Consider the following 20500-nt stretch of genomic DNA (forward strand, 5'->3'; position numbering starts at 1 on the left):
ATGGGGTGTTGTGAGTAGAATTTTGAGGGAAAAAATTAATTTACTCCATTTTGGAGTAAAGCTGTAACATGACAAAATGTGGAAGAAGTGAAGCGCTGTGAATACTTTCCAGAATTTTTATTATTAATCACGAGCAGGGTTGGTGGCCAAGTGGTCAGTGCACTTGGTTTCAGTGCAGAAGGTTCCCAATTCAAACCTCACCCCTGCCATATTCCTCCAAGTAATGTGGAGTTGCATCAGGAACAGCATCCGGCGTAAAACTTCTGCCAATTCAAAATGCAGATCCACCTCAGATATTTGTGGCGACTCGAGTGCAAAAAAGGGAGCAGCTGAAGGGACTTACTTATTTTTTGGAATAAGGCTGTAACATGACAAAATGAGGAAAAAGTGAAGCACTGTGAACACTTTCGGGATGCATTGTAAAGTGGAAGCTATGAGTTGAGTGTTGGGATTTGAACTTTGATCTTTTAATGCTTCATGAACACAGTGTATCAGCAACACTGACAGTTTTAATGTGCAGAAAGAAAATAATTACACCAGTGAGTCACATGACACGCTGCGACCTGAGCCGTGCTAACAGATGATTGGCTGTTTGGAGAACAGATGAGATTGAACCCTTCCTGTGAGCATCTGTCTTTACTCAGTTTACATACACGCACGCAAGCAAGCCGGAGGCATGTTGCAGTTGTGATGGATACCATGGTTGCCATAGTTACCTCAGCATCTGCAGAGGCATTTCTGAGTCGGGTCCCGGGGTCAGGTGAGGAGGATCAGAGTTATTTTAAAGAATTCACAGAGAGAGACATCTCACCAAGCGAGCACGGAATCCGCCTGAGCTGAAAAACTGCAAATACCTCAGCTCGCGTTTTCTACCAAAACCATCAATGCTGTCTGTCCAAGAAACTGCAGAAAAACACTGAGGACCCAAAAACCAGAACCTGCACGCTCGTGGGAAATGGAAGACTGTTTTATAGACATCACAGCTTCGTACTCCTGCAAAGATATCAGCGTCAACCACCTGACCTTTGACCTCATGGCTCCATAAGATCCTCCCAGCTGTCTCTGGATCTCAAAAGCCAAGGACCCAGAGACATGAACATCCCTGCAGAGATCAGTGAATGTCTGTACAAGGTCAACACTTTCACCACAAACAGATACATGTCTGACGGACGAATCCAGGACGTTACTGAAAGCCTGAATCTTTTCTCGATCCTGGACAACATCAAACCCAGACACTCTGATTCCTCACTCAGCTTCTCAAGAGCTGCAATAAGAGAATCCATGGATTCCACAAAGATCACAGCATCGTCCACAAAGTCCAGGTTACTGGTTTCCACAACCTAGTCCAACACCCAGTCCATGCTAGAACTGAATAAGAACAGGATCCAAAACACATCCCTGAGTAACACCAGTGTTCACTGGGTACAACTCGGCACAGCACTCTCAGTTTCTCTATCTGTGCGGGCTTTGATGTCCAGTAACTTTTTAGGGAACCCACAAATTGTCATGACGTCCCAGAGAGCAGTCCCCTCAACAGCATGAAACGCTTTACGAAAATCAACAGGAGCTGCAAAGAAGCACTGTCGATATTCACGCATCCATAAGAGAACATCAGCTACAATATTCTGACCTCGTGGAAAACTTCCCTGTGTGTGATCCTCAGTGCCGAGGACCCGCACAAGAAGACACGCCCTTGTGCCACCTGACTGAGGCACATCATTTTGCTTCTCTGGGCGTTGCCATGTTGGCAGGTCTTACTCTGTCTATGTCATGACTAACCTATAAATGGGTAAAGCGGCGGAGCATAGGCCAGCCTTTGCATTGCCTGGGAAAGACACATGAAGCCCAAACACGCTTTCATTGCAGAGTCACCAAACAAGCTAAGCTATCAGGCTAACCTCAGTTCAGGTGTTTTATTAAATCATATTTTTCTGGACTGCGCTGTGGTTGTTGTGATGCGTGGTTTGAGTGAGGCCATTAAAAATTATGACCCGCTTATTTCCTCAGTAACTACAGGTTAACCAAACCTAATGTCATCAAGCTACCGACAACTGTTTAAAAGTGCTAAAACAACATGAAAATCTCATTCGACTGAAAGGTGTCTTAGATGATCCGCCGGGAGAATTAACCGCAGAGTAAGACATAGTATTACAAATAATTGAAATAAAATGCTCAGAAAGGACAGACAGTCAGTCAGCGGTGTCTATAACAGGAGCACAGAGTCTGAACTCTCAGCACAGTGAGTTGTCACTGACTGACAGCTCACTGTGACCACGCCTCTAATTATGCATAACATTATGGCTTAAAGTGTAGGTGACACCAAAAAATGTGCACAAATAATCACTAAAAATGATGAAATGTTGACATTTTAAAAAATCCTGAACAATAAAAGTCGATAAGTGCACAGTTGAAGGATAAACTACAGCTGTGTGAAGCCTGCACTCTATTTCAGCCCTCGGCCATTGCCGTATTGTTGCTACGTCATCACCGGAACGGCACCTGCTGATTCAAGCCCAAATCAATTGTAAACACGGCGGAAGTCAAGATGTTTTCTGACAATTTTTTTTCTCATGTGGAGCCTTTTTTTAAGTCCAGTCTGAATGTGTGTTTGAAGCAGCTGTGAGGACACAGACTTAAGGTTTTGAGCCTTATCTAGATGACAACGAGGGAGAAGAAACCTTGGAGGAAAACCTTCAGTCTGACAACAGTGACAATATTTACTGGCAAAGTTCAGAACACAGAATGGTGATTATAAAATAAATAAATAAATACTGCAGGTGATTTCGGCCATGTAGGAGATGATAAACTTTTTTTTGTTTGTTTGTTTTTTGCCAACTCTTTGGTCGTAATCAACTGATTTTAAAAAAGTTTTACTATCTGTCACATCAGGAAAAAACTGATGAGGAAAAATGACACAGAGGGCCTGAAAATATCAGTTATTGTTAAAATAAATATTGTTTCCTTCTTGAATACAGTTAATGTACTGTACGTTATTAGCGTAACACCTTATTATTAAATATTAAAACTATTCACACAAGGAGAAAATAATAGTCTTACATGTCCGTTTCAGTGAGATCATCTGAAAACTTATCCACCTTTACAAATGACGTCTGAAAATAATTTCATTCCTTCTGTCTTGGCTAAAGAAAAGTCCATTTGTCACATGGGAGTTTGGTGCCAGGTTACAGCGCCGGCTGTAATCCGTTACTGTGGCTGATGGATCGAGTCTCCGCTGTTAACGGGCCACCTTGGGCTGCAAGTTAAAAGACTCGCAGCGCCTCATCTGCTAGTGGAGAAGCCGCAGACAGCGTGCGCGTTTGTCAATGTAAGTGTTCCACCTGCCAATCAAAAGGATTCTGCCGGCGAGAATTAACCATTCTGACACTGAACACACAGTGCAGGTCCAACCCGAACCACTCAGTGGAAACGGGGCTGTCAGTAGCCTGTAAAAATCCATAAATTAATGGGGTTATTAAGATAATGGATCCGGCACTGATGCCACATCCTCCTTCTTCTCCAATGTCGGGACTCGCCAGGAAGTTCCTGGTTTTTAGTGGCACACAGCTCAAAACCTGAATATTTATCTCTTCAGTAACTGCGCACCAGGAAAGGATAAATTTCAAACTGTTTAATTGTAGTCTTAAATACTCAAAAAAAAAAAAAAAAACATTACATATCCTGTCACCTACACTTTAAAACATCTTAAACTAATGTTTGTTTGTTTTTTAAACTACTGTATGTATAGAGACCAAAACCTTTTGTACCAGGCTGGGAACATGTTTATTTCTTCTCTAAAGCTGGACATTTTACGCACTGGGTTTCAGTGCAGAAGGTTTACATTTCAAACCCCACCCCTGCCACACTTCTCCATGTGGTTTTGCATCTGCAAGGGCCTCCAGTGTAAAATTTATGCCAATTCATCATGAAGACCCATCTCGGATTTGCTGTGACGACCCCGAGTGCAAACAAGGGAGCAGCCAAAGATACAGACTTACTTCAAAGGGAATCTGCTCACTTTTCAAGAAACTGCAACATTTTCCCTCTTCTGGGTGGGCCTCATTTTAGATGCCCGGAGGTTAGCGCATGCTCAGGAGGAGAGTGCATCACCATGTCTCCCCCACACTATGAACTTCACACGTGAATGTCTGTTACATATGTCTCACACACACACACATCCAAAACAAGTACCTTATTTAACGAGTATTAAATAGAGCAAAGCACATTCTTGATGGTAAATCACTACATACTCTGTATTGCACATTGACTGCACCTTACTTGACTTACTGTGCTGAAGTACTCGTATGGGGCAATAACTATAAAACTACAGTGCAACCATTATTCATCCTTCAAAAAAGGCCATTAAAAATAACTCACAATGCAGGGTATCGGGATCATACGAACCCATTGTTTATTAAATCGAAGATTTTAAAAACTCTGACATGATTTCGTTTTAGACTGTTCAGTTGATGTATAAAGTAAAAAATAAGCAATTACCATTTAGAATTCAAGAATATTTTATGCAAAGAGAAGGAATATATCATTTAAGGGGTTTGTATCATTTTAAAATTGCTGGCACTAGGACGACCAGGAAATGCTTCTGTGTCTCCATTTGTGGCCAAAAAAATGGAATAAGCTACCTGAGAAACTCAAATAATGATCAACCAGTTTAAATATTTATACAAAGAAATGGTGTTCTCTGGATATGTATCTGATGGAAACGTTGAGTTTGTGTTGTATGAAGAATCTGCTTCATTTGAATTCTTACTATTGAATATATGTACTGGGGTAACTAGTACAAAACTTTTTTCTTTTTTTTTGTATTGATTTTGTGGTCTGTAAATGAGTGATTTGTTTTTGTTTTTTAAGCATTGGTGCCAAATAAATTCAATTCAAATTCAAGCTGTTTGGGACCCACATTTTGCTCTACGTGCCCAAGTGGGACTGTGGGATTTGGGACAGTTTGAACCCTGCAAACAATTTTTCAGATTCAGACAAACCTGCAGAGAGAGACGAGTGGAAGCATCAAGAGGCTCAAAACGCCAACCTCCTTCTCCATCGAACTGCAGGAGGTGAGAGTGGTACTTCCTGTTGGGGGGGGGGGCACAGAAATATTAATAACAGGGTGTGGTGCCTGAGAACATACAGCACTCTGCCGCCCTCTGCAGGCAGAACATGGGACTATAACTGCTGTGTGTGTGTGTGTGTGTGTGTGTGTGTGTGTGTGTGTGTGTGTGTGTGTGTGTGTGTGTGTGTATACACTGACCAGAGAGAAGGTCTGTGGGTGATAGAGAGCAGGGCTATCCCAGCATCCTTTGCAGCCTGGAAGATGCTGCCCTCCACGTCGATGCTGACGGCGCTGGTGCACTCGTCCAGCAGAGCGTACCTGGGCCTGGACCACAACTTTATACAGTCACATTACAATCAATCAATCAGTGCTGATAAATCAGGTGTTGACTGACAGCAGCTCCTTGTTTTCTGAGCAGCTGAATTGAATGAGAAACTTCTTAAAAAAAAATCTAATTAAATAAAAAAAAAATTCACAACATCAAAGCATTACTGCATTATTAAATTAAATTACTGTATTATTCATTTTTACATTGCACACTTTTTTTGAAGCAACAACTACTACTCTTTCTAACAATAATTATAATAATAGGAGTGAGTTGTTTTATTTTTTGGTCTTTTTCTTCAGGACACTCGCTAACAGGAGTTACCGGTGGTAAAACATGCGAGCCATCCCCATCCTCTGCTTCTCTCCTCCAGACAAAACATCCTTCCAATCACTGACCGCGTCCCAGCCTGAGACAGACAGACAGACAGACACAGAAATTGTTTGGCCTCAGCTACATCAACAATAATAAAAACTCACATATAATGGATTCAGGTGTACCAGTGAATTTTGTCCGTTATAATCAAAATCTGTAGTTATGTATGTAACGGATTAGTTATAGTCAGGAGGTGCAGAATGATCTACAGGGAATCCTGAATCTGGACCTGCCTCATTTAATGACCGGGTCAAAACTTCATTTAAGTAAGCGCCGGGCATTATGTCCATTAAAAAGTTTAAATTTGGTCAAGTCACTCTTTTTTCTCAGTCAGCTGCGGAGCGGTACCTTAAATTCCTAAAGCCTGATTTATGCTTCTGTAACTAACTCCATAGCTGCGCAATGACATCGACATGCGCGTGACCCTTTTACAGTTCTCCGCCGCGTCTTTATGCAATTTGCAGCAGGAACAGTGGCTTTTTCTGGATTCATTTATTTGTCCCTCAAGGAGTTCCACTTCTTTATACAATCATCAACCTCCAAACCAACAGTACAGTATGTACAGTTTTCTACATGAATGCCATTTGAATGTCTTTTTCTGACTCAGTGTTGTAAAGTTGGTCATATTTGCAGACTTTGCCAAACATATCTGATCCATGATTGAAATATAATCAGTGTGCGCACTGAAAAACCTTTTAAAATATGACAGGAGAGGAAGAAGTTAAAATGGAGAAGTGACCAAACACAGACCTTGCAATCTCCCTCATTTAGCAAGTGCGTGGCTTAACAGTCCCACAGAGGGCTGTGAACTAAAGCAGTTTGGTTCATTACACCCAGGAATATGTATGTGAAATTTAACACCATATTACAGTGCAGGCAGCAAGCAGCATTTTGTTAATAATCATCAGCCTTGAATTACGTCCTGCCTCGTTTAGGTCCTGGGTCAGAGCATGGTTTGACAAAAATAAATGCCTGGTCTTAAGCAAGGAGGAACTTCATTTTGTGCCTCTGTTACAATCTGTTAATGGAACAGGTCTCAGCCTTAAATTGATCTAAATTCAGGGTCTGTTAGTGAGGTTTAGGGCTAGTGGCTGGCGATCACTTTAGTATTTTCTCTGCTTTCCTGTCGATTTACTGCTGATGAATTATGTCTTAGGTGTGGATTTCCAGCCGACTGATTCTGCTCTTTTTCTCTCTGTCCGAGGTGTGGAGAGAAATGCGCAGGAGCGGCGTTGGAGTGACCGCGAGATGCCATGCCTGGAGCAGCAGATGTTTTGATTTCATGTTTTCTGTTTCTTCAGCTTTGTGAAACTTTGTACAAACCTTGTAACTGTGAGAATGGCCTAAGCAGAGGGTCACCCCTTTGAGTCTGGTCTGCTTGAGGCCTCTTCCTCAGTATCATCAGGGGGAGTTTTCTTACCACTGTCGCCTGTGTGTTGGTAAGCTTAGACCTTACTTGTGTGAAGCGCCTTGAGGCAGCTTTGTTGTGATTTGGCGCTATATAAATGTAATAAATTTAAAAGAATTGTTACTGGGCATGCCAGATTGCTCTGTCCAGTATGTGCGAGGGGTTTTTAATGAAAATGCATTGCGATTGGATGGGATGTTTAGTCCGATATGAGCAAAAATCCTTTATACACAGTGTTTATTACATGAAAAACCATACAAAAGCATTTGGGACTTTTGCTTTTGTGCGGTGAGTGCAAATATCTGGTTTATAGTACTCGTAATCAATTAAAAGCAATTTGAGTTCAACAATCAGCAAATGTTAAATCTGAAACATTCTGTCTGCACTTTACAGTTTTTACAGTATTCTATTAAAATGGGTTTTATTTTTACATTCATTCATTTTCAGACGTTGATCCGGGTCCAGGTCGCAGTGGCAGCAGAGCAACCAGCTCATCCCACACTTCCCTATCCTCAGCCAACTACTCTAAGTCTTCCCGGAAGATCCTGAGGTGTTCCCAAGCCATCTGGGAAATATAATCTCGCCAACATGTCCTGGGTGTTTGCCGGAGCATCCTCCCAGTTGGACGTCCCTGGAAGACCTTCCTAGGCAGACCACCGGGGGGAATCCTCACCAGGAGCCCGATCCACCTCAACTGGCTCCTTTCAATGCAAAGAAGTAGCGGCTCTCACCAGAGTCCCTCCCGGACAATCGAGCTTCTCACCCGTCCAGGAGTGACAGCCCAGATACCCGACTGAGGAACCTCATTTCAGCCGCTTGTATCCGTGACCTTATTGTTTCAGTTATTACCCAAAGGTCATAACTGTAGGCGAGGACAGGAGTGTAAATCGACTGGTAAATTGAGAGTCTCGCTCAGTTCGTTCTTCACCACAATGGACCAGAACAGCGTGCGTAAAACATCAGACACCACCCCATCATCCATCAGTCTCACTCTCCAACTTACCCGCACTAGTGAACAAGACCCCAAGATACTTCAACTCAACTTTGGGCAGAAACTCTCCCCTGATCCAGAGGGGATAATCAGCCCCTTTCTGCCAGAGGACCATGGTCTCAGATTTGAAGGTGCTGATCCTCATCTCAGTCAAACCTGCTCAGTGTGCATGGGAGGTAACCCCCTGATGAAGCCAACAGAACCACATCATCTGCTAAAACCAGAGACACAACTCTGAGGTCACCAAACTGGACACCCTCCAGTCCCTGACTGCGGTTTGAAATCCTGTCCATGATCATAAACAGGATTGGTGACACGGGACAGTCCAGGTTTCTTTTCAGTTTTGCACAAAACTTAAGTGATACTTTCTGAATGTTGACAAACATTCACCACCACCACCAAAAAGTGGCCAATTTATTGTTTTGTTGAATCCAATGTTGCTGTAACGTCATTTTAGGATGAGCCTACCTCAACACACACCATCAAAAGAAGAACACGTGAGTTGTATGAAAAAGAGAGGACAACAAATAGGACGGCGTTACAACATCCTCCAAGTGTTGTGTTCACTGGAGACGACTGGACATCGCAAGGTAAGCGCGTTATTTGTTTAGGAAGTTGCTATTCCTATGTAGCCATATTCGTACAGTGAAGTTCCATTGGTATCTAGCATCTCACTGATAAATATAGATCATGTGATCATGAGGCTACGTATTTGTACATGTATTTAATAGAATTCAATTTATTTTATGTATATAGCACCAAATCACAACAAATCTGCCTCAAGGCGCATCAGACAAGTACAGTCTAAACTTACCAACCCCAGAGCAAGCACATAGGGGACAGTGGTTAGGAAAAACTCCCTCTGATGATTTGAGGAAAAAAACCTCAAGCAGACCAGACTCAAAGGGGCAACCCTCTGCTGAGGACAATTCTAACAGTTACAAGGTTTTATAACAATTTACAAGAACTTCTTAAATAGAAGAAACAGAAAACAGAAATAAAACAAAAACAGAAGATCAACAAAAATAGTCCTTAACTGAAATTAAAAAGCAGCCCATTTTGAGTCTTTAATCTTAGTGCATCCAGTTCCACAAAATGTGGGGCTTCCAACACAGGCAGGGCCTCCAGTCATTGGAGCAATAGGCGTAGCATCTCGCGGTCAGTCCAGCCTGCGGTCTGTAGCCGCCAATCCTGCAAACCTACGCGATGCCATCTACACCTCGGACAGAGAGAAAAAGAGCAGAATCAGTTGGTCGGAAAAACCCCACCTAAAGTATAATTCATCAGCAGGAAATCGACAGGCAAGCAGAGAAAATACAAAGGTGATTGCCAGCCGCTAGCACTAAGCTACACTAACAGACCCAGAATTTAGATAAAATTGAGGCCTGAGACTTGTTCTGATACTAATAAATGAATTTAAAAGGATAGGAAGCATAGTACCATACTATGCCAGTATGCTAGCCATACAAGAGGGAGAATAAGTGCTTCTTAAGTCTGGACTTGAAAGTTTGATTGTTTTACTGACGCAGAAAGATCATTCCACAGAACAGGGGCACGATAACAGAAAGCTCTGTGACCCCTCAGACTTTTCATTCACCTGAGGGACACAAAGCAGTCCTGCACCCCGAGAACGCAGGAGCCCGGGCCGGTATGTGGGGCTTGATTAGGTCAGCTATTACTCCTGATTCATAGATTCCTAAAACTGTGTTAACCACAACCACTAATGCTAACTGTAACCATAACCCCTACCACTAACCAGGCTGCACTACGTACAAATAGTTTGGAATTATTATTATGGTTACATACAGTAGTGTTCATAATAATAGTAGTGCTATGTGACTAAAAAGATTAATCCAGCTTTTGAGTATATTTTCTTATTGTTACATGAGAAACAAGGTACCAGTAGATTCAGTAGATTCTCACAAATCCAACAAGACCAAGCATTCATGATACTGCACCTCTTAAGGCTACGAAATTGGGCTATTATTTTAAAAAAAAGGTAGAAAAGGAGGTGTTCACAATAATAGCAGTGTGGCATTCAGTCAGTGAGTTTGTCAATTTTGTGGAACAAACAGGTGTGAATCAGGTGTCCCCTATTTAAGGATGAAGCCAGCACCTGCTGAACATGCTTTTCTCTTTGAAAGCCTGAGGAAAATGGGACGTTCAAGACATTGCTCAGAAGAACAGCGTAGTTTGATTAAAAAGTTGATTGGAGAGGGGAAAACTTATATGCACGTGCAAAAAAATTATAGGGTGTTCATCTACATTGATCTCCAATGCTTTAAAATGGACACAAAAAAAAAAAACAGAGACGCGTGGAAGAAAACAGAAAACAACCATCAAAATGGACAGAGGAATAACCAGAATGGCAAAGGCTCACCCATTGATCAGCTCCAGGATGATCAAAGACAGTCTGGAGTTACCTGTAAGTGCTGTGACAGTTAGAAGACACCTGTGTGAAGCTAATTTATTTGCAAGAATCCCCCGCAAAGTCCCTCTGTTAAATAAAAGACATGTGCAGAAGAGCTTACAATTTGCCAAAGAACACATCAACTGGCCTAAAGAGAAACTGAGGAATATTTTGTGGGCTGATTAGAGTAAAATTGTTCTTTTTGGGTCCAAGGGCCGCAGACAGTTTGTGAGAAGACCCCCAAACTCTGAATTCAAGCCACAGTTCACAGTGAAGACAGTGAGGCATGGTGGTGCAAGCATCATGATATGGGCATGTTTCTCCTACTATGGTGTTGGGCCTATATATTGCATACCAGGTATCATGGATCAGTTTGGATATGTCAGAATACTTGAAGAGGTCATGTTGCCTTATGCTGAAGAGGACATGCCCTTGAAATGGGTGTTTCAACAAGACAATGACCCCAAGCACACTAGTAAATGAGCAAAATCTTGGCTCCAAACTAACAAAATTAATACCTCACAGATGTGAAGAAATCATGAAAAACTGTGGTTATACAACTAAATACTAGTTTAGTGATTCACAGGATTGCTAAAAAAGCAGTTTGAACATAATAGTTTTGAGTTTGTAACGTCAACAGCAGATGCTACTATTATTGTGAACACCCCCTTTTCTACTTTTTTTTACTAATAGCCAATTTCATAGCCTTAAGAGTGTGCATATCATGAATGCTTGGTCTTGTTGGATTTGTGAGAATCTACTGAATCTACTGGTACCTTGTTTCCCATGTAACAATAAGAAATATACTCAAAACCTGGATTAATCTTTTTAGTCACATAGCGCTACTATTATTATGAACACTACTGTACAAACAGGCACTTCCTTTGTTTAAAGTGTTTGCAAACCAAAGGTTATTGCACATTTGTGCATATAGCTGTACTTTTAAAATTAAAGTGTGCAATATACTACTATTGAATTTAGTATTGAAATTTACATAGTGCAATTAATCACAAAAAAAAAATCATTGCCCAGCACTGTTAGTTCCACCTCTTTTTTGACAATTTGTTGATTTTCTTCACTTTTTGTCAATATCATGACACTCCAGACCATCTTGTTCGACAGTGTTTGGGTGAAGGCAATCATCATTTATTTTTGTTTATTTTTCCCCGTAAAATAATGAATGTGATAAACATAAAATGATTAAAACAGTTGTTGCATCACTTTAAATATATTTGTTTGTTTATTTCCATGTGATTTTCTTCAGGCCTGAGATCTGGGACTATCATGTTCTGACTGACTGGATCAGGTCTTCCTTTCACAACTTGGTTCAGATTAAGTGTTTTATTCGGGCTGAGGGCCTGACTGATGTGGCCTCACCTCCCTCTCGGTCGAGGATGTAGAGGAGGTGCACTGTGCGGAGGATCTCCTCCAGGTCAGCGTCGGTGAGTCCTCTCTGGACCATGTCCTCCACAGAGTCCGGGTAGATCACCTGATCCCTCAGGGTGCCCTCTGACATGTACGGCCTGCACAGCGCGCACGCACGCACGCACACACACACACACACCTTTGACTCTGTAATCTCAACCAAATCAGCAAAATTAACTGATGAAAGACATGATGAGTAAAAAAAAAAAAAAAGACAATTAGAGGAAAAAAAAAATGACAGAAAAATCTGGCTTAGAATGTATCAGAAAGGAGGCGTCGGGTTCCTTTCTCCTTCCGACAACAGCATCAGTGACAGTACTGCAGTATTACAGTACTGGCAGCAGTATTACCTCTGTGGTATGTAGAACATGTGCTGGAGCTCCGGCCGGTACAGAACCCCTGAATAAACGGGCCACAGTCCACTGAGGATCCTGAACAGGGAACTCTTCCCACAGCCGTTAGGACCCGTGATCAGCACATTCATCCCTTCATCCACCTGAGAGAGAGAGAGAGAGAGAGAGAGAGATACTCAGACCATTTCAGTTACACACATTCAACCACAGTGCACAAACTTTAGTCCTGGTTTGTCCAATCACAGCTGCAGCAGCTGTCTTGGTGGCTTCCCTCACATGACTCATGTCTGTATTCCTTAAGAGGGCCATTCCACAGAGGGCAGTTCCTTCCCATTTCATCCCAAACAGCAAATCAGGGCGCATTTTGAAGCACCACAGTAACTTCTTGATCCATCTTAGTCAATCTTGAACAAACTCAGTGTATGTAGTAGTTACAGCCAACATCAGCACCAGATTTGAAATGGGGATCCAGTTTTTGAACTGTTAATACGTTTTATCCAGATTCTCAAAATCCCTGATCGTACATGGTAACTTCTGGGTATGTCTGGCCGAGGGCGCAGCTCCACTTTGGTTTTTCTGAGCGGGTTGCCAGGTCTGCACTTTATAAGCCAGGCTGTTAGGAGGCAAACTGGACTACGCCGTTTCATTCTTTTTGGGTTGTGGGCAATCGTAGTAGAGCACCGCCCTGTGGAACAGCCCTGAAATGACAGATGAAAATCAAGTCCAAGAACATGTTCATCTGTCAATCCCCTGACTGTCTAATGAAAGGTGGCTGTAAAAGTGATGATTTTGATGTTTTATAGTAAAGGGTGCACATACGTATGCACTCAGTTATTTTGTCTTTGATATTTTATTTCAGCTGATGTCATGTTCCACACATTTGCGTTCACTGTGACTTTATGGAGCAGAGCGTCGGAAATGTTTATACACAGTACACCACATTAAATGAAGATAAATCTGTCCGCTAGCTCATGATTGGTCGAGCAGACATGAATGAGACAAACAGCAGGAAAAGCTTGAGAATGTGCAGGTTGGCGGCCCCTGAAGACCAGGGCTGGGAACCACTGCCGTACAGCACATTTGGTCGTTTCCTGGCTTATGCCTCTTTATGTTACTTTTTGTTACCTAACAGCACAGGCTAGGGAGGTGATGGACTAGTGGTTAAGCATTGGGCTTCAGACCAGAGGATCCTTGATTCAAAACCCAGCCAGACTGGAAAATCACTAAGGGCCCTTGGGCAAGGTCCTTAATCCCCTCATTGCTCCTGATGTGCAGTGAGTGCGTTGCATAACATGTGAATGTGAGGCATCATTGTAAAGTGCTTTGACCTTCTGATGCAGATGGAAAAGTGCTATGTAAATGCAGTCCAGTAACACAAGGACTTTTAAACTCCCAAAATGAGCAAAATCAACAAATATTGGTTTAAATATTGTAACAAATCTTTGATGCAGTCTACACAAAATAAATCAGCAGATACAGTAGATTTATACAAGAAGCTTGTAGTGTGTAACATAAGGACTGTTAAAGTCCAAAACTAAGAACCCAGTCCCACTGGGGAGAGAATTAATTGCGCATGAATTGAGTATACAAATTACGGGCGTTCGCTGTCGTCCGCAACAAAAATGGCCAAAAATGACAAATGTCCCAGTATGAATTATGGATATATTAATAATATATAGCAAATATATGATGAACAATCACGGTTGTATAACGCATGTAGTGAGGAAACAGATCCGATGATTGAGATCACGGCAGTATTACGGGTGTATTATGAATGCATCGCGCACGTGTTGCGCGTGCATGGCATCTGCATTGCGGTCATAAATGAAGTGCACTCGCTCCTTTCAGCATCACTATTCACAGCAACAATACAGCCTCTGGAGCATTTGCTGGACTTGGACAAGTTGATTAGAGTAAACAAGCAGTGAACAGGGCGAGTGGTGACGTCAGCGGATTGCATCAGAACGCAGCTCGTCTGAACGATTAGAACAAGAAGTTAAATCTGTTATAAACATAGGAATAAATACTGTAACAGCTGCACACAAGAAAGAAAAAACAAGCAACAGTTTTATCAAACCTTGACAATGTAAACAAGTCAAAAAAATTGCCTTTTTAGACGGCTCAAAATGCTTTCTGCAGCAGCTTCCTCTGTGATTCAGGAGGTGATTAGACCGTTTTCAAGAGTCAATTTGCAGAATAAAATGATTAATCTGCCACAAAATAATTATTTTATATAGGCAGCATCCAGCACAGAGCGTGTGGCAGCCGGTAGAACAAAGAACGGCGTCCAGCTGTGAACACAGCACATCTGATTTGCATTCACTGTAAATCAGATGCAAAGCAGACGTAATAAAAACGCTTTATTCGTCGCCAATCTGTATGCAGTCGCTACAACTTATTTTAGTTCGTGATGTGGACATGATGGGCACGCAAAATATCCATTTTACACACTGTCCCAGTCCGCTGCCAAGCCACAAATCCCTGTCAGTTGCGGATATCAGCAGATAACGGTGAACACACAGCACATAGATTGAGTATGATTGTGTATGTATTGAGTATGTAAGACAGATGTCATCCGCAGCCAAAATTTTGTGCAGCTCAAAAATCCTGGCAACGGAAAAACGTGCCTCTGCAGATAATTGCGGATGTGTGCGGATGTCTGTCTGACTCATACAAGCATGTTTCACACATATTGCGGATGTTAAGCGAATATGAGCCAATTTTGTGCCCAAATACATACGCAAATCCTCTGAAATGCCAGTGGGACCGGGCCCTAAGCCAGATGGGCAAATAAACATGCAATGGACAAAATACTGGATGTTATTTGAGACAGCTGAGCACATGCTACTAGTCCACAGTGTTGGAAACACTACCATAAAAACGTGAGTCCATTTGATTTTCATTAGCTCTTTAAGTTGGACTTTTGTGTATTGTTGTGATGTACTTCCATTATTGGCATTCATTCTTTTATTCTTGTGAGTTTATTGTGTGTCGTGGTTTGATTGCTGGGAAAGCCCCATGTAAATAGTCATTGTTAATAATAATGAACGTGTGATTTTTCAGTATATGAAATGCAGGACCTCCCAAACTAGTTTAAAAAAAAAAAACATGCGGTAATAACAACCATCAACTGTTTTCATGGATGTGAATTTCCAGAAGTCATTTACCAGAATCCTGGATCAGAGCTGCATACCGAGCATACGATCCAATCACAGAGCGTCTGCTGGCGTGCATCAGAGGGAATGAGGAGCGAAAGGGTCAAAGGTTAAAAAGCAGAGGGAAAAGAGACGTTTCTGTTTTCCTGAATGTCTCTCTTCTTTCCTCTCTCTCATCCATTCCATGTTTTCAGCAGAAGAATTCTGACGGCCATAATTCCCTCATTGTGAGCGAACGTTTTTTAGTAATGCTAATAAGCCGTGACAGCCGGGCGCTGATCTGACCTCTGACCATGAGGAGAGATGGACGGATGAAAAAGTGGCAGAACAAACAGTAAGATAAGAGCTGGAAAACAAGTTGAAGGAGGACAGAGGGACAAAGTGACATCATCACATCCTTCAAATAGCAGCCTGTTTCCTCTGGACATCACAGCTGAATGTTTTTTATAAAACACTGACACGGTGTGGCCACCACTGCACATTGCAGCTCTGACAGTCCAAAACACCTCCCTCATTCCCAAATCAGCTTCCAGGGACCTCCAAAAGCCGGACAAAGTCAGAACAACAGCAGTTACAGGACGTCTGTAGAAGCTTTAATCAAATCACCACCAGACAAAATGTGACCCTGAAACACCCAAAGTGTGTCACAGGGTCATGCACGCCTCACCTTAAAATGGCTGCAGAGAAACGACAACATAAGGAAAAATTGATTCTTGAAATCACCTTTAAAGGACATATCTCATTTTTAACTTCCCAGTTAGCAAGCGGTAGAAGATGGATGGATGGATGACTCTAAGTCTCTCTGCACACATGCTAATAATTAGTGATCTCTGATGTATTTTATTCCTCTCACTCTAGGCGTTAGCAGGTGCATTTCTGGAAGACGTTTCACTCAGCAATTCTATGCATTTTTTCGGCATGTGACTTACAGTGGGGTAAAAAAGTATTTAGTCAGTCCCTGATTGTGCAAGTTCTCCTACTTAGAAAGATGAGAGAGGTCTGTCATTTTCATCATAGGTGCAGTTCAATTATGAAAGACAAAATGAGAAAAAAAATGCAGAAAATCACATTGTAGGATTTTTTTTTAAGAATCTATTTTTAAATTACAGTGGAAAATAAGTACTTGGTCACCCACAAACAAGCAAGATTTCTGGCTCTCACAGACCTGTAACTTCTTCTTTAAGAAGCTCTTCTGTCCTCCACCTGTTACCTGTATTAATGGCACCTGTTGGAACTCGTTATCTGTAAAAAAGACACCTGTCCAGACTCCAAACTCAATGGCCAAGATCAAAGAGCTGTCAAAGGACACCAGGAAGAAAATTGTAGACCTGCACCAGGCTGGGAAGAGTGAATCTACAATAGTCAAGCAGGTTGGTGTGAATAAATCAACTGTGGGAGCAACTGTAAGAAAATGGAAGACATACAAGACCATTGGTAATCTCCCTCAATCTGGGGCTCCACGCAAGATGTCATCCCGTGGGGTCAAAATGATCATGAGAACGGTGAACAAAAATCCCAGAACTACACGGAGGGACCTGAAGAATGACCTGCAGAGAGCTGGGACCAAAGTAACAAAGGCTACACAATACGCACAGAGGGACTCAAATCCTGCAGTGTCCCCCTGCTTAAGCCAGTACGTGTCCAGGCCCGTCTGAAGTTTGCCAGAGAGCATATGGATGACCCAGAAGAGGATTGGGAGAATTTCATGTGGTCAGATGAAACCGAAATAGAACTTTTTGGTAAAAACTCAACTCGTCGTGTTTGGAGGAAGAAGAATTCTGAGTTGCATTCCAAGAACACCATACTTACTGTGAAGCATGGGGGTGGAAACATCATGCTTTGGGGCTGTTTTTCTGCAAAGGGGACAGGACGACTGATCCGTGTTAAGGGAAGAATGAACGTGGTCATGTATCATGAGATTTTAAGCCAAAACCTCCTTCCATCAGTGAGAGCATTGAAGATGCAACATGGCTGGGTCTTCTAGCATGACAATGATCCCAAACACACCGCTCGGGCAACAAAGGAGTGGCTCCGTAAAAATCATTTCAAGGTCCTGGAGTGGCCAAGCCAGTCTCCAGACCTCAACCCCATAGAAAATTTGTTGAGGGAGTTGAAAGTCCATGTTGCCCAGCGACAGCCCCAAAACATCGCTGCTCTAGAGGAGATCTGCATGGAGGAATGGACCAAAATACCAGCTACAATGTGTGAAAACCTGGTGAAGACTTACAGGAAACGTTTGACCTCTGTCATTACCAACAAAGATTATGTTACAAAGTATTGAGTTGAACTTTTGTTATTGACCAAATACTTATTTTCCACCATAATTTACAAATAAATTCTTTAAAAATCCTACAATGTAATTTCCTGGATTTTTTTTTCCTCATTTTGTCTCTCATAATTGAAGTGTATCTACGTTGAAAATTACAGACCTCTCTCATCTTTCTAAGTAGGAGAACTTGCACAATCATGGACTGACTAAATACTTTTTTGCCCCACTGTACATTTTAGAATGAGCAGAAACTTCCCGATGACTGACAAAGGGAAAACAAATCTGCTCCGTACAAAAATGAAGCTTCTGAGCTTTCGTTCGAAAGTGATGGCTCGGATTTACAAACAGGAGACAACACACTTCACCCCGAAACTCTAACTTTTGCAGTGTGTCAGATTTTGGAACCTAAAGTGTGGTGATGCACCATTTGTGTGGATGCTGGTTTACTGAAGCTGTGGACATCTGAGACAGTTTTTAACAGACTGCCTGGACACAGAGATGGATTTGTTACATTGGAAAAACTCAGAATCCATCATTTCCAAGAGTTAATGGACTTAATTTAATGTGCCACGATCGTCAGAGAGGCAGAGCTGCAGTCGGCGATCCCGTGTGGAGTTTACATTTGGAAATAAATCCTTAACACGACAGTGTGTGTAGCACGTTCAAGGTTTTTTTTTGCTTTGAGAAAGTGAGAATTTGGAGCTAGAATATGTGTGTGTGTGTGTGTGTGTGTGTGTGCACGCACGTGCGCGCTGCGAACCTCATATTGTGTGCGTGTGTGTGTGCTGCTCTCAGCTCGCTGGGAAAAGGAATGTCTCCAAGATGTTTTTTCCCCCGGCAGCAGGTTTTTTTTTTTATTTTTTTAAGATTTTATTGATAACAACACTTATAATTGATCGTGCACAAAGCTGAGCCTCGAGCAGAGAATGTTACAGCCTGCTTTTATGGCTCATGGCCATACAGGTGCACAGAAACCTTCTCACAGCTGCAGCTTTTACCACAACTGTAAACAACATTAACAGTTTTCACTTAAAAACGAGCCATCATAACACAACATCACACTGATGGAAACTGTGGAATTAATCTGTACCTCAGTTCTTACCTCAGCTAAATTCCATTGAAGCGCACACTGGGATGCTTCTAGTAGCTACGTCACCTTGACAGGTGACAAACACCCGAGTACTCACGAGTACTTTGTTTTTGGACGTCTCCATAGCTGTTTGTTGCGAATGCCGTATACTTTGAAACCGGTCACGGAAATGCACAAAGTAATCCTGGTGGATCATTGGATGGTCACTAACAGCCTAAATCTAAATTGTTATGATTGTGGTGCGACATGTTCTTTAAAAACTCAAACAATGAGTTTGGCCGTTTTTTTTTTTTTTTTTTAACTGCATGCAAAATGCTAAAACATTATTACACCTTTTAATTTAGTTAAAACTTGACTTCCACGGCAACATCAGTGTGACTGCAATCGTCTGCTTTGTGCACGTGACAGAGAGAGAGAGAGAGCAAAAATTATTGAATCACCGGCCCTCGGAGGATGTTGAGTGATTTCATATTTTTTCCCCTCTGCTTGATCTAAAAAAGTAACCGTTACTGACTGCCACAATTTTTTTTCCTGATTTCTTATAGTGTTTCTTAAAGCCAGAAAGTCGCCATTTGAAATGACTTTAGTTTTGTGTCATGTATGTGATCTGCTTTTTTTCTACAAAATTAAACAACTGAATGAACATCCTCCGAGGTAGGTGCTTCCATAATTTTTGCCAGGGGTTGTACCTGAAATAAACTGCTAACCCTCTGGAACCAAGAGCACAGCAGGTCTGATTATACATGTAATGACCAAATATGATGCATTAAAATAAATGATTCCAGTTGAAGACATCAGACCAGAATTATTTTTCCATCACGCACATCCTCAAATGGCACATTACCGCGGTGTGACGCTTCACTGAAATCCACCATACAGTTTTGGAGGAGTTCAAACCCGATGACAGACTCACTGATTTTCAGCCATTTGTCCATGTCGCGGTGTCAGCACAGCAAGCAGTTCACCCCACACTTCCCTATCCTCAGCCAAGTGCTATAACTGAATGTGATTTCTATAAACCCGCCTGCAAAGGTAAAAAAAAAAAAAAAAAAAACCCTGCAGGAAAACAGACGTGAGCCTGAACTAAAACTTCTGTTGTTACTTTTCAAAGTAAGCAGATTAATCCACTGATCACCACATACAGCATGTTAAAAAAAATAACATAAAATACATGTCTCTGTGAGACAACAGGACAAAGTCAGGGACCAGCCTGTCCGTCAGCAGCTGATTATGTCTAACGTGAGGTGATGAAACGGTCTGTGGAGCCAACCTGGATGTTGAGGCTGGACACCACCACATCTCCTGTAGGTGTGATGATTGGCAGTTGTTCGCAGCGAATCCCTTTCTCCACACTGATCACCTGACCTGCAGATACACACACCAGCAGCAACGAGTCCTTGATTCATCTCAGTAATTAAATTAACGCTGACTATCTACACAGAGGAAGCCCGAGGAAAAGCAGCACAACACGGGTACTCGTACTACACAGCTGGAGAAATGCAGACGCACCTTATTTCATTTACAATGTTGAACAAAAACTGACACCATCCAAAATGTCACGATGGAGACACTGATCCATGTGATCGATGAATGTGAGATGGTGCATGAGGTCATGTGCCAATAAACACACAGAC

General features: G+C 42.1%; 1 protein-coding gene across 3 annotated transcripts in view; it reads right to left on the minus strand.

The window, feature by feature from the left end:
• Positions 1-20500, minus strand: part of abcd1 (ATP-binding cassette, sub-family D (ALD), member 1) — a 57088-nt gene that overhangs the window by 1351 nt on the left and 35237 nt on the right. For all 3 annotated transcript variants that reach the window (XM_034171827.1, XM_034171828.1, XM_034171826.1), the window contains 6 exons: positions 20137-20231; positions 12350-12495; positions 11952-12097; positions 5715-5799; positions 5264-5389; positions 4998-5085 (listed from right to left, as the gene is read on the minus strand). In XM_034171827.1, the coding sequence (XP_034027718.1) occupies positions 4998-5085; positions 5264-5389; positions 5715-5799; positions 11952-12097; positions 12350-12495; positions 20137-20231 (686 nt within the window). The remainder of the gene's footprint in view (positions 1-4997; positions 5086-5263; positions 5390-5714; positions 5800-11951; positions 12098-12349; positions 12496-20136; positions 20232-20500) is intronic.

This window comes from Thalassophryne amazonica, chromosome 6, assembly GCF_902500255.1.
Source record: "Thalassophryne amazonica chromosome 6, fThaAma1.1, whole genome shotgun sequence".
NCBI lineage: Eukaryota > Metazoa > Chordata > Actinopteri > Batrachoidiformes > Batrachoididae > Thalassophryne > Thalassophryne amazonica.